A 16,496-nucleotide genomic window follows, 5' to 3' on the forward strand; every position below is an offset into this window, starting at 1 on the left:
ATTGACTTATTTCACTCAACATAATAGCCTCTAGTTCCATCCATGTCCTTAATGTTATTTTCTTCTAAAGTAGTTTCATTACTCCTGGGCTGCAGTGTTTGTATTGTAGCTAACCTTGCATTAAATAAATTTTGCTTCCCCAAATCATAGACCTTCCAATCAGTCTTTTCATACTTAAGATTCAGCATTCTGATTCAAGATCCAAAAGTCACCAACATTTCCATTCTAGTCACACTAGCACTCCATAGTAGTAAAGTGCCTCCCAACCATGTTCTATTAAAATTTTAGTTAATCTTTAAACTACAACTACCAAAAAAAAAAAAAAAAAAGTAGATGAAAAAAAAGTTCTTCCCCTTTTCCAAATAAATAAATAAATAAAAATAACACAAAAGAGGGAGGGGAAATAAAAACCCTAAACAAGTACTTCTGACTTCCCTCAAACAAGAACATATTGGCCAGAATTGCATTCAGGCTGTCTGTATCTATAGCTCACTGTCAAAGTCAACTACTGAATTTTAAGTAAGCAGCCATGCAGCTTTTTCCAGTTCATTCTCAAGACAATAATGTGGATTCCCACCATCCCCCATGGTTCCTTGGTAAAAAACATAGGGTCACTGCCTTAGTAAAGGACATCCAGGGATTGTGACTTAAGCGGACTAAAATGTGAGACTCAATACCTCAAAGTTCTGTGAGCCCCTTCGGTAGCTGCTGCCCTGAGAAAAGCACCTCAGGATGTCAAGAACAAACATAAAGAGTAGAGAGAGACTTAGACCTCATCTAATATTACCCTCCTTTCACACATGAGAAAACCAAGGTCCAGAGAATTAGAATGACTTTTCCAAGGCCACTCGACTGGCCAATCACCATTTTATCCCAAGGGTGTGTCCTTTACTAAGACCTTGCATTTCAGTCAATTTTTAACTTTATCTAAGTGTCAAATACAGAAGTCTCTCTGCATGTTTAGAGATTAGGTTCCTAAAATTTCTTTCAAGGCAATTTGCAAGTGATGAATTTATGACTAAATGGTGAGAGTAGGACATGGAGGTCCAAGATCAAGAGTGAACCGTGAAACTTCATAAATACTTTCATATTCACTGAAATATAAAAGGAGACAGCAACACACTTTGATGTATCTTAAGTTGGTAATAGTGGGTATTAAAAAAGAAGTTTTTATTTATTGTTTACAAGGAATTTGTCAGGAGCTTCCTATCCCCAGGTTCAATGAAAAGCATGGACATGCATGTTGTTCTGTGCAGATAATAAATACGCTAAGAGGAATCTTTTCCTTTACTGGTCCCCCATCCAAATGCCCAATGTCTCTCTCAAACTGTGACTTGAAGAACTTCACTCTTTTCTGTTGGCCCCTGTTTCACATATCACAGACATTACTAGGTTTAAGTCCTAGATTTACCTTCTCTTCTTTTTTCTCTCTTATGATTTCTTTGCGGAAACCACTACTCCTTTTCTGAAATCCACTTTATCTCCTCTTTAGAATTCCCAGTACCAGTTCCTTCTTTTTCTAATGATTCAAACTAGAAACAACTACAAATTTAACATGGTTGCACTTGCCAGAAAAGAAAACAGATGCAAATCCTCATACCTTTGTAACTCTTGTTACAAACCAAATCACTAAAATGAATGTGTATGTACAGCCCATTATCAGAAAAAAAAAAAAAAGAAAAATACAGAGGCCATCACAAATACACAAAGAGCCCAAGAAGACTATAAGACGTATTTATTTTGCCCCTAGAGTCACCTAATTCTTACTCCATATGGTCAGTTTCAGGGGAATATTTGGGAGCTCCTTCTCCCTCTAACCTCCTGTGATCTTCATCTTTGTGCTTTCTCCTGAGTTCTCTAAGTTGTCTGTCACACCCAGTCTCAGTCTCTACCAACAGCTAACTGAGGACCAAAATGATGGAAATCTTTACTCTCACCTCTAGCCTGGAAAGTAAGAGAGATTTGCTGTTGGTAGAATTTGATTCCTCTTAGTAGCAGACTACATCTTTCAGTTTCTCCAAAGAAATCATCACACAAACAGACCTTTATACCTTCCTGTTCCTAATATTGATGGCGTTTTATAACATCACTTAGATAAAGCTGAAAGATCCTCTTTCTAGTAGAGATGAAAAGGGAAAACAACTATTTTATATGAGAAAATTAAAATTGTAAGGTATTTCTATTTTTGCTCAAATTTCTGTCTTTTCTCACCTTGGATTTTATTCCACCTTCACTCATCTGTATTCAGCTTAATCAGGTTTTTTCTTTCTGGTGGATCATTTCAGTAGCTACAAATACAATGTTCAGCATCCATCCAAAGAAACAAGAAAGAAAAGAACATTTTTCTACTCCCCTTCACAGCAAAACTCCCCATAAGTATTGTCTATACTCACTGTCTACAGTTTCTGTTCTTTCCTTTATCCCTCAATGTTTAAAATACTTCACATTTAAATTCCATTCTCTCCCTATTTTAAATATTCACATGCTTTTGGTAGTATATCGCTCCCTTCTAAAATGATGTCAAAGCAAAGGGCTTTTAATTAGGATTCCAGAACATAGTAGTCTGAACTAAGGAGGAGTCTCTTAATTGCAAATACATAAAAATGCTAAATAAAAATTTAAAATATATATCATGGCTCAAGGTAAAGGTGTGGAAATCTCCAGGTGCCAGAAAATAGGAAGAAACCTACAGACTAGCAGTAACTGTATGGATCCAAACAACACAGGCAGGCAGGAGGTTGGGAGCCAGGACCAGGCGTTGGGCAGAGAGCTCCAAGCCCCAAGGCCCTCCAGGCTCTCATTCTGTCCTAAGCCCACATTAATCAGGCTTTCATGCCCAGTATATCCTTTCAGTATTGTCCCTTGGATGTCAAATGGGCATCTCAAATGAACATGTCCAAAACTGACTCCTAATCCGCCCCACAAAAATCTATTCCCCCCAGTATCTCCCATGGTTAATGTATTAGTTGCCCATTAATAAATGACAGCCGTTCTTCCATTTGATCAGGTCAACAACCTTAGAATCATTCTTGACTTGTCTTTGTTTCTTGTATTTCACCCCAATGTGTCATCAAATCCTATTAGTACAACCAGCCTTTCTCACAATATCTTTTACTACCACACTGGTCTGTGGTATAAACATCTCTTGCCTACTTTATTTTTTTTTAGTTTTTTTAAGATTTTATTTATTTATTTGACAGAGAGTAAGAGCAGAAGCAGGGGGAGCAGCAGGCAGAGAGAGGGAGAAGCAGGGTCCCCAATGAGCAGCAAGCCCACTGTGGGTTTTGATCCCAAGATCATTTTTATGTATTTGCAATTAAGAGACTCCTCCTTAGTTCAGACTACTATGTTCTGGAATCCTAATTAACATGACCTGAGCTGAAGGCAGATGCTTAACTGACTGAGCCTCCCAGGCACCCCCTCTTGCCTACTTTATTGCAGTCACCTCCTTAGTGGTCTCCCTGCTTCTACCCCTATCTCAGTCTATTCTCACAGTCATGCCAAAGTGTTTGCCATGACCCTAAGATGGCTGGATCTGGCCCCAGCCACCTTGCTGACCTGTCTTACCACACTCCTCCCCCTCCTTCAATCTGCTCCCTCTTGCTGTTCCTCAAATACACCAATTCCTGCTTCTGGGCAGGAATGACTGATCATAAATGATAATGGTTCAATGCCATTCTCCTTGGGATATTTCCATGTAACAAGTCTTTGGCTAAAGGGGAAGACTCCCAATAATGGACGAGTAAGCCATTGCAGAACACTTTGGAGGGAGATTCTGAGGAGGAAGTAGCCCTCAGTGTTTCTTAAATCACAGAGTTGAATTGGGGTATGATATGATTCAAATACAATTTCATAATTTTTAGAGGTTTCTTGGACTTTAGAACTAATAATCTTTCCCAGTTCTCTTTTCCCATTATTCTTTAACAGCCATAGATAATAACTTCTGCTTTTCCTTTTCATCTTGCCTTTAAAAGAAATCATTCAATCAACATAGTCTTTGGGTGGAGTTTTTAAAATGCAGAAGGTTTCAGAGACAAATATTTACCTCTGCAGGTACTAGAATGGTCAGTACCTAGAAGCCTTTCTCCTTTGTAAGCATTATCACCCGCTCAGGTTCTCTCTAAGGTATTGTCCCTTAGATTATGAAATGTGGCTCAGCGTCATCACAACTTTCCTTTCCTTCGTAGCAGGTGCTTGCTCGGGGCTGAAAGTGACGGTGCCCTCACACACCGTTCATGGCATCCGGGGTCAGGCCCTCTACCTCCCTGTGCACTATGGATTCCACACACCAGCATCGGATATCCAGATCATATGGCTGTTTGAGAGACCCCACACGATGCCCAAATACTTACTGGGCTCCGTGAACAAGTCTGTGGTTCCCGACTTGGAATACCAACACAAGTTCACCATGATGCCGCCCAACGCGTCTCTGCTCATCAACCCATTGCAGTTCACTGATGAAGGCAATTACATCGTGAAAGTCAACATTCAGGGAAATGGTACTCTCTCAGCTAGTCAGAAGATCCAAGTGACCGTTGATGGTGAGTCCACTATAAGTGACCTGGGCCACTGGGGAGTATGGCAGTTAGTAAGAGCTCAGCTTTAGGTCCTGGCTCTGCAACTTTGGGCAGATTAATTAACCCTCAAAGCCTCAGTGTTTTCAGTTGCACAAATTACATTACATACCTCATGAGGCTTTCTGAATATTAAATAAGACATGCATGTAAAGTATATGCATAGTGCCCAACAAAAAGTAATCAAGCAATAAGCAGAACTTACTTGTTTGCCTGGAAACAAGGCAAAGCTTTATCAAGGATAAAGCTGCTGATACGATAAGATGGAGGAAATTTTATTTTCTCAGTGTCAGGACACATCCTGGGAAGAGCCTATATTTGTCACATGAATAATTTTATTTGGATACACCATTTGGGGGTAGGATGAGACTTGCTCAAGGACTGTACTTAAGTAACAATAGAAGTTGCTGGAAATATCCTCTGAGGGATTATGGAGTCAGCTAAATTTCAGACCTTTATTTCCCTTATTGAGGTATATAAGTAACATGCCTTAAATATACTATGTCCAAATCCCAACTTCTGATTTTACCCCTTAAATCTGATTATATAACAGGTTATGACTTAAAATTTCTTCCGTTTTAGTAAATACCAACTCCATTCCATCAGTTACTCAGGGCAAAACTTTGCTATCACCATTGACCCCTCTTTCAGACGCCACATCCAGTCTACAAGTATTCACTGTCAGCTTTACCTTCAAAATACAGAGTTCAGTCACTTCTTATCACCCTCTCTGTCTGCTCTCTCACCCACACCACCAGCACTGGCCTGGACGGTCCCTAATAGCCTGCTACCCAGTCTTCTGCTTCTACTCCCACCTCTTGCAGCTTTAAACCCTCCCATGGCTTTCTGTCTCATTTAGGATAAGAGCCAGAGTACTAACAATATCATATAAGGCCCCACATGATCCCTCCCAGCATACCCAGCTTCTCTCCGACCCCATTTCCTATCTCCCTGATCCCTCACTCACTCTTTTCTGACCACACTGGCCTCCTAGCTTTTCCTAGAACAGGCCAAACACATTTATATCTCAGGTCCTTTGTACTTCCTGTTCAATCTACCTAATCTGCCTTTCTCCTAGATGATAGCATGGTTCCCACGCCTATTTCGTTTAGGTCTCAGCCAATATGTCACTTTATCTGTGAAGGTTTTCCTGACCACCTTATAAAGTATAACTTCATTCCCCCAAACAGATATAGAGAGAGAGTTACTATCTGAGTTCTGCTTTGTTCTTTTCACAGCATTATTTCCACCTGGATGTATTATATATTTTTATTTGATTTTTTTTTTCTCTCCCCCACCTAGAATATGAGGTCCATGGGAGCAGAAACTTTGTATTGTTTGCTGATTTGTCCTTAGTGCCTAAAAGCTGATGCTGGCCTTTAGTAGGTACTCAGTAAGTGTGTGTGAAGTAAATGAGTGGAGACCAGAGAGACTGAGAGGAGAAAAGGCATAGGATGTGGAAGCAGATGCCTACAGAGCAACTATGAAAAGAGAAAAGGAGAAAATGTTCATGAAATTCTCCTGGATAGTATCCCTTCTCTCCCAAAATGTAATGGATCATTTATTACATGTTAATATCTAGTAAAATTGGATCTGTTTGGCGAAATGCAACTAAAAAGTCTTAGTAGGGGTTTAGGACCAGTGTAAAATATCTTCCTGGGAAACATCCACCTGTGAGTCACACTTTAAGGCAAGTATATGATCATAGCCTATTCTGATTGGTTCTCCCCATAGAGGACCTTTGATATTACTTACTTGACTTATCCCATACCACATCTGTTTCCACACAGAGAGATATTTGAAACATAAGCTTTTCCTGTGTAATAAGCATGGACAACTCATTTTTCCTTTTAAATCACAATAATGTAAACAAAAGCTATTCCACATCCTTTCTTCTTGCCAGGGACTCTAAAAGATTAAATTGAATGAACAAGTTGGTTGTACCCATCTCAGGAGAAACTGGAGACTTCAAAACTACTTTGGTCCTCTGCAAATTATTTCAGTTTCCTTTCTTATTTTTCATTTTCTCCTATATTCTCTGGGCTGAAGGATTGGGTCTGTTCATTCCCCAATGCACAGTTTTCCGTGTAGGAAAATGAGTGCATGAGTCAAGAGGAATTTACCTTCAGAGATGCATCAACCCCAATTTAAAACTTGATAGGAAATTGAAATCCAAATAACTGAGCCAATCATTTCTCACTTACCTATCATCTCACTCTCTCTGTGATGGTGCATAGAAGGAGATTATTAAACATGTCTTCCCAAAATGCAGGAGAGAAACATTGCCAGATATACAGCCCTTTTCATTTTGTCACTGACTGCTGTGTAACTCCAGTCAAGTCACTGTCCTTTATCAAACAGAACCAAGAACCTCAAAGATTAACGAAGTTTGCTGAAATTATTTGTGGATACTTACATAATTCCAACCCTTACCCAACAATTTTATAGTTAAAACTCAGGGAGGAAATATTTACTCATTCTTGGAGATTTGTTCATTTGACAAATAGCATCATGTACCAGATTCATGAGACAAAACTATTTTCCTATTACTTGAAGTTCCAACAGGAATTACTATTGGATTTGTCTTTTATATCTCTAATGGGATGTAATCACAATAACACATTTTATCCTGTTTTAAATTGAATCAGTGTTGAAATGTAGGCTCTGGTTTGTAAAGTGGCTAACATAATGTTGCAATTGCACAGCAATTAAAATGTATAAGTAGTTCACTAACATAAAAAAGAAAAGCAAGTGGTGAAAATGTGATTCTCTAAAACTTTCCCTCAATATCCCACAAGTGTAATATATAAGAGTTTTATATTTTACAGATGGTGGATAAAAATTTAGGTTCACCTACCCTAAGCACCATTCTTGGGACATTAGGACAAATCAAGAAAGGAAAATGCCTTGTAAACTTTGCCCATGAGAGTGTACCTTTATGGTGTGGGAAAAAGCACAATGAACAGGAAATAAGGAAGTTGGTGTTCTCTGAACTAACTTCATTATCTATAGAGTAAAGGTTTTCATTAGAAAATCCTTGAAGAGTACATTCCAGAATTTGGTTATCTCTGCTATAAATGATATTTTTATATTTTTATCATTTTGCATTTTCCATGAATTATTCTTTATTTTCTGAACTGTCTACTTGATATTTGAAAGACCACACAGACTTGTATTATAATTCCGTAGTGGCAAAAACCATTTCTTTCTTTTTTGATATTGCAGATCCTGTAACAAAACCAGTGGTGCAGATTCAGCCTTCCTCTGGAGCTGTGGAATATGTGGGGAACATGACCCTGACATGCCTCGTGGTGGGGGGCACCCGGCTGGTTTACCAGTGGCTAAAAAATGAAAGGCCTGTCCACACCAGCTCCACCACCTCCCTTTGTCTGCAAAACAGTACGCTTCATATTGCTCCAGTGACCAAAGAAGATATTGGGAATTACAGTTGCCTGGTGAAGAATCCTGTCAGTGAGATGGAAAGTGACATCATTATGCCTACCATCTACTGTAAGTTTTTAACAAATATATATTCATGACGTTTCTTCTGGGAAGTTTACACAAGGGTCGTGACAGAATATCAACACAAACTGTCATTTGTTTTTTACATTATTGTAATACAGTACTAGTTGAAATTATACTTCCTATATATAATCTGTCATGAAATATAACTAGTAGTATGACCCTGTTTCTTGAAGATCAAGGTGAGATACTGGCTGTGAGCCTTTTAGGATACATTTTCTGACTTGGTCCGTTGTGTGACCCTATATCCAGTGGAAGGTAGGAACCTCAATTTTAAGAAACAAAAGCCAATGCAGAAGACACTTATTTATTTACTCTAAGATCAAAGAATTTTGTGATCATAAACTGGGAGAGGGGGTACTCTAGCTGACCACAGGGAGAAAGAATGTTCCTAGATTATGCATGGGTACTACATCCGAGGGCTGTCCTCTCTGCCAATTTTCTCAGCTCCATTTTTAGAGAAAACATAATTATTCTACAGTAAGGTATTGAGGTTCCCAGAGGATCAGTCATTATTTCACATCTCAGTTTTCTTTGGTTTTTTTTTATTGTTGTTGCTGTTATTGTCATTTAATCTTATACACAGAGTTAAGTTCATCAAACTCTTCAGTTTGTCATGTTACCATCCTAGCCCAAGCAGGATCCCTCTTTCTTTATCATATTATTTTTCCCAGTCCCCTCTACTTCATAGCACCACCTCCAATATGTTTAGTTTTGCAGTCTAATTTCGGCTTCACACAGGGTTTCTCAGTATCCACATTAATGACATTTTGGGCTGGACAAATATTTGTCGTGGAAGCTGTCTTATGTATTATAGGATGTTTAATGGCGCCCCTGGTCTCCCCACCTTCAACTGTGACAACTAAAAATGTCTCTGGATATTGCTATATGTTCCCTGTTGTGAAGGTTGCAAAATCTCCCCTAGTTGAGAACCAATGACCTATCACATTGGGAAGTCGTCTCATCAGTTACTATGTAGCTTAAAGCATACCCACAACAGCAGTGTAACAAAAAGAGTGAGGGATAGGGAAGGAAAACTTCTCAACCCTGTGACATGAGGATAGAGGTTCCAGCTAGTTGAATCATTGGACAAAATTAACTGTGTCTACTTACTGGTCACATATTATCTGTATAATAATACTAGGAGAGGCTCCAAAACCTAGTGTTTAGGTTATAGGAGGTAGATAGACCTAAGTAGGAGGTGGTTTCTATCATTACCTATATGACCTTAAGAAATTCCTTGACCTTTCTGAGTCTCTTATGTAAAATAGAGATAGTCAAGACTACCTCACCACATTGCTGTGGCTTGATAAGGTGTCTGAAAAATAGCCGATGACTGACACAAATCATACATTCAGTAAACAGAGGCTGTTTATATTATTGATTCTATTTTCTTCAATACAGAATTGATGGAGTCCTCTTGAGGAAGTTTTACTAACTTTTTGGAAAAAAGCACCAGCGTATGTACAAAATGTAGGTTTTTCCAACTAGATAAAGCTCAGTGGTAAAACTGAGCTCCAGCATTGGGGCAGGAAGAGCAAATGCAGGGAGAGGAGTGAAATAGTATGATTCAGGTACCCAGTGAGGTTTGCTTGAGCCAGCAAAATTAAGCCAAGAGAAATGGAATCATTGAATCTTGAAAGAGGAAGCTACCTTATAGTTAAGGAGAAGTGAGAAAATGTACACAATAAAGTGTGTGAAGTAGAATATCCTAAATACCATAGGGAAGTATACAAAGGACTGTAATGGCTAGAAATAACAACTCTGGAGCCAGAGACATGGGTTCAAATCCTAGATCTACTACCTTACTTCTTTGTGCCTCAGTTTCTTCATCCATATAATGGTGATAATACCATTATAATACCAAGTAATACCTATTTCATAGAGTTACTGTGAGGACTAAATCTATTCCTACATGCAAATTGCTTAGAACAGCGACTGACCCATTGTAAGTACTCTGCAACTATTTGCCATTATTATCACTATAATATTATGAGGCTCTGGAAATTCAGAGAAGGAATACTTCTGGCTAGAGAGAACTGTTATTGTAGAAAGTAACATTTGAGATGAATCTTGAACAATGAGCATGACTGGGGCAAGTAACAATGTCTGGAAAAACCATTTTAGGCAATGAGGACAGCAGGAACCCAAACCCAAAGCATAAGTTAAAGTTTAGGCAAATGGTCCAGTTTAGTTAGCATGAAGGATACAGCAAGGGATATAGTAGACTAGATGGTCAAATAGATATGTTTGAGTTAAATCATGGAGCGCTCTGAACCCCAGGCTTTATATGGTAAACAATGAGGAAAAATTATTTTTTAAACAAATGTTCCAATAAAAAAAAGACTGGAGAATGGTTTATAAGCTAAAACGTAGACATACCTATGCTAGGCTAAATCAAAAAATGTTTCTCAAGAGAACACATTTTCAAGATAGATCACAAATATCATACAATCATAGAAATGGTATATATAGAAAAGGAAAAAAGGGAAGTAGGACATATTTTATTAAACCAATAATACAGAAAGGAAAAGTCACCATTTTTGAACTATATACAATGATTAAACATATTTAAGAGCAATTTGAGAATTTTTTTCTGAAAAGTATTATCCACATAGAAATAGAAAAAACATCATATACTGTATAAATCATTTTTGATGTAGGGGAACCAAAGAGGATTAACTCCTAGTCCAACCTAGTCCAGAATTCATTGTCTCAAAGATGAACCATTCCCTTCATGTGTAAACAGAAGAAATTATATTAAAAATGCCAAAGAAGGAGGAAATTACAGTTTTTCACCAAGAAATACCAAAACATCACATACTGCAAGCAACTTACTTGAGATTTGTTACAGTCATTAGTTTAACAATGGCATTATTTTTATAGCAGAACTTTTAGCTTAAGTTTTATATCATTTTATATTCAGATGACATTCTGAAAATATTCTGTCTGCCTTAATGCATAGGCTGAGAAATAGATTCACAAAGGAAGTATAAACTGTGCCTATCTGCATGACTAACATTGTATTGGAGTGAAAAATTCAGATTTGGTATGGTCTATTTATAAGGGTAGTCATCTTCTTGACTGAATAAGTTTATCCTGACATGAATTAACACTTTCATTCAACTGCAAGTAGCACAAGACCTAAGTATTGAAGTTATTTAAAGACAGTGAAAAAAAAAATGTGAGCAGGCAAATTGAATCAAATCTAGGGCTATGTAGGTACATCTTTACGTTATTCTTTATTACTTGGTCTAAATAGTTTACATTCACATAGAAGGTACAAAATGCAAAACAAGATGTTAAAGCAGACAGATACCATCTACTGAATATTAATCCTAAAGAACCATCATTCAGTGTGGTGAGCGACAGCAGGAAGTGAGCTTGTGCTGAAACATTTCTTATTAACTGATTTTCTTTTGTTTCAACCACATTGAATTCTAGTTAACATGTCATTTGGGGAGTGCAGTGGAGAGCAGAGTGGTTATGAGCCTGAGCTGAAAACTGAGACTACCTGGGCTAAAGCCTTGGTTCTGCCAAGTATATGCAAGTGACCCCTTTTTTGTGCATCAGTGTTCTCATTCTCCTTATCTCCACTGTCCTTGGTATAAGGCTAGTAATACCTGTCTCAAGTTGATGGGGAGGGTTAGGTGAGATTTTATGAATAAAGAAATCAGTGAGTAGCACTTAGGGAGAGCTCAATGATCTTAGTTCTCCCCCCACCCCTTTTTTTCCTTTCTTGTTTTTTTTTTTTTTTTCTTGTGAGCCAAAACTATCCTGACATAATTGGGAACATGGCAGCAAGAAATTATGGAGAGCCTGGATCATTTAGAAGATGCCTGCAAAGAGAAAACTGAAAGAATACCTTGAGAAGAACATTTTCTTTCCCAAACATTACCAGTAGTTAACATTATTTTGTTTACATGAAAATATTTTCTTTACGTCAGTTTTGTTTTTTTTTTTAACATCTGTCTCTCCATCTATTTGCCTATCTTTAAACTCTAGCCATAGATTTAAATGAACAATTCCTGGGGGAAATTCCATAAACAATTACAGGCACATGGAAATATCATTTGCATCTTTAAATACCCTTTTATTTGGCTATATAGTTTATTTTAATCTGGAAAGGTGAGATTAAGACTTTTTTAAAAGATTTATTTATTTATTTGAAAGGGAGACCGCATGAGCCAGGGGAGGGAGAGAAGCAGATTCCCCATGGAGCAGGGAGCCCAATGTGGGACTCATTCCCAGGACTCTGGGATCATGACCTGAGCCGAAGGCAGATGCTTAACCAACTGAGCCACCCAGGCGCCCTTTTTTTTTCTTTTTGTTTTTAGAGACAGAGAGGAAGTGTGCACATGTGTGTATGCACACACACCCACATGCACAAGAAGCAGGGGAGGGGAGGGGCAGAGAAAGGGAGAGAGAGACTCTTAAGCAGGCTCAATGCCTAGTCCAGACCCGATGGAGGGTTCAGTGTCACAACCCTGAAATCATATGACCTGAGCTGAAATCAAGAGTCAAACCCGTAACTGACTGAGCCGCCCAGGCACCCCAAATTTTTCTTTTAACATGTACAAGTTCATGCCCCAAGCTCATTATTGTCATAGAATATGGTGATACACAGGGTGTAAAGAATAAAAATGAGGGAAAAACCTAATCATACCTATAAATATTATGCTTTAAATTCCAAAATCTTCTCTCTTATCCTGTATTATTTTAAAGAATAAAAACATCCCATCCAAATAAATTCAGACTTCACAGAATGTCTTCTATTATGGACTAAACTTTTTTCCTTACATTCTTTTAGGCATAGTCTATGGAAATCTCACAGAGAAAGGTCAGTCATGAGTAAGACTAGTGGTAGATAGTAGGAAGAAGTACATTTGGAAAATTTACAAATGTATGTTCTACTTATGCATTGTAAAGTTAAACTATCTAGATAGCTTAACAACTATTGCTCTTATTAAGTGGTAATTGTGAATATAGTATTATTAACTTACTTTCTTGACAGTTTTCATATTCAAATGCAAAATTCTTCACTTAGTCAACAATCTCACCTTACTGACGTTCATTCATTCACTTACTCACTCATCCACTCATAGTTTGTTTAATTCAAGAATCAAACATCATGGTCTGAATTGTGCTAAACAATCATTACTTATCACATAACATATAGAAACACAACCCAGACTCACTAACTTTCTTTCCAGACTCATTAATTTTTACATTTTTCTTTCTATTGCTATTTTAGCCCTGTTTTATTGTTTGTTTTTATTTTTTGTTCAATTTGGTCTAATTTGGGGTTACAATAAGTAAAGTATATAATACGAGGATTTGTCATTTCTTTTCTGTTGATGTAGCATCAACATTTTTGCCATCTTTATCATTCTGTACAAACTGAGAATGTACGCCTTGGTTTATGTTCCCACCTCTCTTTCTTCACTTGGCTACACTCTCATCTTCCTTCACAGAATCATCTTTTCCAGAAATGCTCACCTGCCCAATCTTGTCTCAGCTCTTCAGTGTGACTAAGAGGTTCACTGTGCTCCCATAGCACCTTTTCTCCTGGTACTCACTGCACTGGAGTCTTCCTACTCATAAGCACTCCACCCAAAATAGGAGCTCTGTGTTGTTCATCTTTGTATCCCTAGGGCAATACTTGACACAGATTAAGAGCTCAATATGGGTTTCTTGAACTTGACTAAAATGGAACAGATGATCTTTCTTCACATCTCTTTCAGATTCCAGTGTTACTTGATGATGCAAGTTTAAATTCCCACCGTAACAGCTTCTTAATTATAGTCCTTTGGCCTTTTGTTTTATTTTTTGTTTTTGTTTTTGTTTCTGATCTTTAGCAAAATTTCTCAGTAAAAATGTCATATTCCAATATTCCCCCCATGGAGGTCCACATCGTAGTTTAGAACTTTAGCATGAATCAACAGCTCTGTTTTCTTAAGGCACTCTTTCTGTGACAGCTTCCTCCATGAAAGCAGGAATTATTTTTTATTTTGGCGGGACAAAGCTTAACAGAATCTATCAAGACTGGCCGTGTATGTATGAGGTTATAATGTCATAACCTAGTAATGGACTTGTTTGGAATATAATGTCAAGTCAGTAATTCAGACAGATACCTACTTGTAGTCCATGAAATGTATATGCCGTCCAGCTCTGTTGTAAATAATAACCCAGTAACCACTGCATTTTGTGTGCAACATATGGCACTGCTGCAGGGAAGTACTTTAAGTGATAAAAATTAAAGAAAAAAAAAAGGTCATTCACAGTAAATACTTACCATCTGCTCCCAAGCAGGGTGGCAAGCAGCAGCATGATGGAAATTTCGGTACTGTTCCCACCCAGCCATAAATTGTTAAAGAGAACAGATGATATGTGATTTTACAAGTCACTTAGTAAACAGCCATTTCTGAGGCAAAGGGCTTATTCCTATTGGGAGTTCTCTGCCACAGGCAAGAAACTGAACCATAATCCAAAGTCAAAATAGAATTATCCTTCTGCTTTCATTTTCAATGTCAGAGGCCACACTGGTTGAATCACTCCAAATGTCTTCAATTGGATTGCCCATTCTCATGAATAATGTATTCGGCTGCACCTCAAAATAAAAGATGGTCAGGCTGAAGTGCTGAAAAGGAAATAATATCATAATGCAGTAAGAATAAAACATTGTAAGCAGTGTAGAGAGAGAGAGAGAGAAAGAGGAAAGGAAGGAAGGACGGAAGGGAGGGAAAGAGGGAGGAAGGAGATCTGTGTGTGTGTGAGAGAGAGAAGTATAGGAGATTGAAAGTTCATACACAAATATGATTATTCATTCTTCGAATGGTAAAATTACAAATGAGTTTTCTTTCCATCTCTGTGATTCTCTGAATTTCCTGCAATAAACATGTATTTCTCATATAATGAGAAAAAGAATGTTACATTTTAAGAAATCGTATCAGAAACAAGGAATTTAAATGCTTCAAGGTGTTAGGCTCCAAAAACTAGGAGAAATGTTTGTATGGGGGCTGGGAAAGTTTGAGAGGTTTTGAAGCTAACTCTGAAGAACTAGATATACCGTGTAATTATGACAGAGGAGAAAAGTTTATGCCAATCATGAAACCCAACAAATGGGGAAGTAGCAAAATATGTGTACATATAGGGAAGATAAGCCGAGAGTCCTTTCTTTAAAAGCATATTTTATTTTAAACTAGAACAATATTATTAAATTAGATAATCAACCTTATTCACCAAATTTGACTGTAAGTGATTGTGGGTTTCCTTTACAAATTGAGCCCATTCGCCAAAATGAACGAATTTCACTTTTGACAATATGCCATTATGTTCGAGGGTCCTAAGGCAATTCCAATGGAGGAGTTCTCAAAAAGTTTTGAGTAATGTCAGCACACTGAACAGAATATTACTCATTTTTATGTGTGTCAAATTATCAAGCAATTTGTTTTTATAGTCACATTCCGTAAACCCTGAAAGCCAGCGAAGACAAACTTAAATTGAATGGGTGTATTTTTATGACTACACTTCTCTTGTTTAATCAGTGCTCACAGAAAAGCCCTCTCAGACTTTAGTTTTTGTGCACAGACTTGGGTATCTTCTTCCAAACTTTAATTGATTCTTCTTCTTGGTTTCCTACCCTGTGAACCATAACCGGTACTTACCAGTTGGTAGTCTTTGCTTCTTTAATGTTCTGCCAATGCCGACAACTTGAAGACCCTGCTGCTGCATAGACCTTGGGAGAATAGCCACAAGAATCATTTCTGTGATACTTGGATTCTCCCATAATGCTGGGACCAATATTTATGCACACAGTAACATCCTAGTATTTATTTTGATGGAGTGAGTGAAAACAACTCTTCATTCCCATTACATAAACTACTATTTAGTGGAATTCAGAATAAGAGGGTTCCACTTAGCCACAGTTCTGAAAGAGTGGTTTTCCTCAGAGATTGTATCATAACCTGAAATGAGAGAGCCATATAATGGGATTCTAGTACAGCTAGTACAGTGTTGGAAAGGGCGTTCATTTCTCTTCCTTTAATCTTCGATCAACAGTTCCTGATTACTTCAGATTTGAAGATACTAATATCTTTATTTGCCTTTTGAAATCGGGATCATCTCACGTGTACATATTAATGTAAATCTGTAGCTTTCCTGCAGATGTTTGTGTCTTTGGGAAGCAAATATGTGTGAAGTTTGTGTTCCCTAGCTAAATATAATTTATTGTTTTGCATCTTTAGTTTCTGTTGTTTTTTTTTTTTAAGATTTTATCTATTTATTTGACAGACAGAGATCACAAGTAGGCAGAGAGGCAGGCAGAGAGAGAGGAGGAAGCAGGCTCCCTGCCAAGCAGAGAACCCGGTGCGGGGCTTGATCCCAGGACCCTGGGATCAT

The 16,496-nt window shown here is 37.8% G+C and overlaps 1 protein-coding gene across 6 annotated transcripts in view; it reads left to right on the forward strand.

Annotated features, from left to right (window-relative positions):
* Positions 1–16,496, forward strand: part of HEPACAM2 (HEPACAM family member 2) — a 52,276-nt gene that overhangs the window by 2,992 nt on the left and 32,788 nt on the right. For 4 of the 6 annotated variants that reach the window (XM_046020227.1, XM_046020229.1, XM_046020231.1 and 1 more), the window contains exons 2-3: positions 4,188–4,541; positions 7,800–8,084. In XM_046020227.1, coding sequence (XP_045876183.1) covers positions 4,188–4,541; positions 7,800–8,084 — 639 coding nt within the window. The remainder of the gene's footprint in view (positions 1–4,187; positions 4,542–7,799; positions 8,085–16,496) is intronic. The other 2 variants (XM_046020228.1, XM_046020233.1) reach the window with 1 other exon arrangement.

This window comes from Meles meles, chromosome 10 (assembly GCF_922984935.1).
Source record: "Meles meles chromosome 10, mMelMel3.1 paternal haplotype, whole genome shotgun sequence".
NCBI classification, from domain to species: Eukaryota; Metazoa; Chordata; class Mammalia; order Carnivora; family Mustelidae; genus Meles; species Meles meles.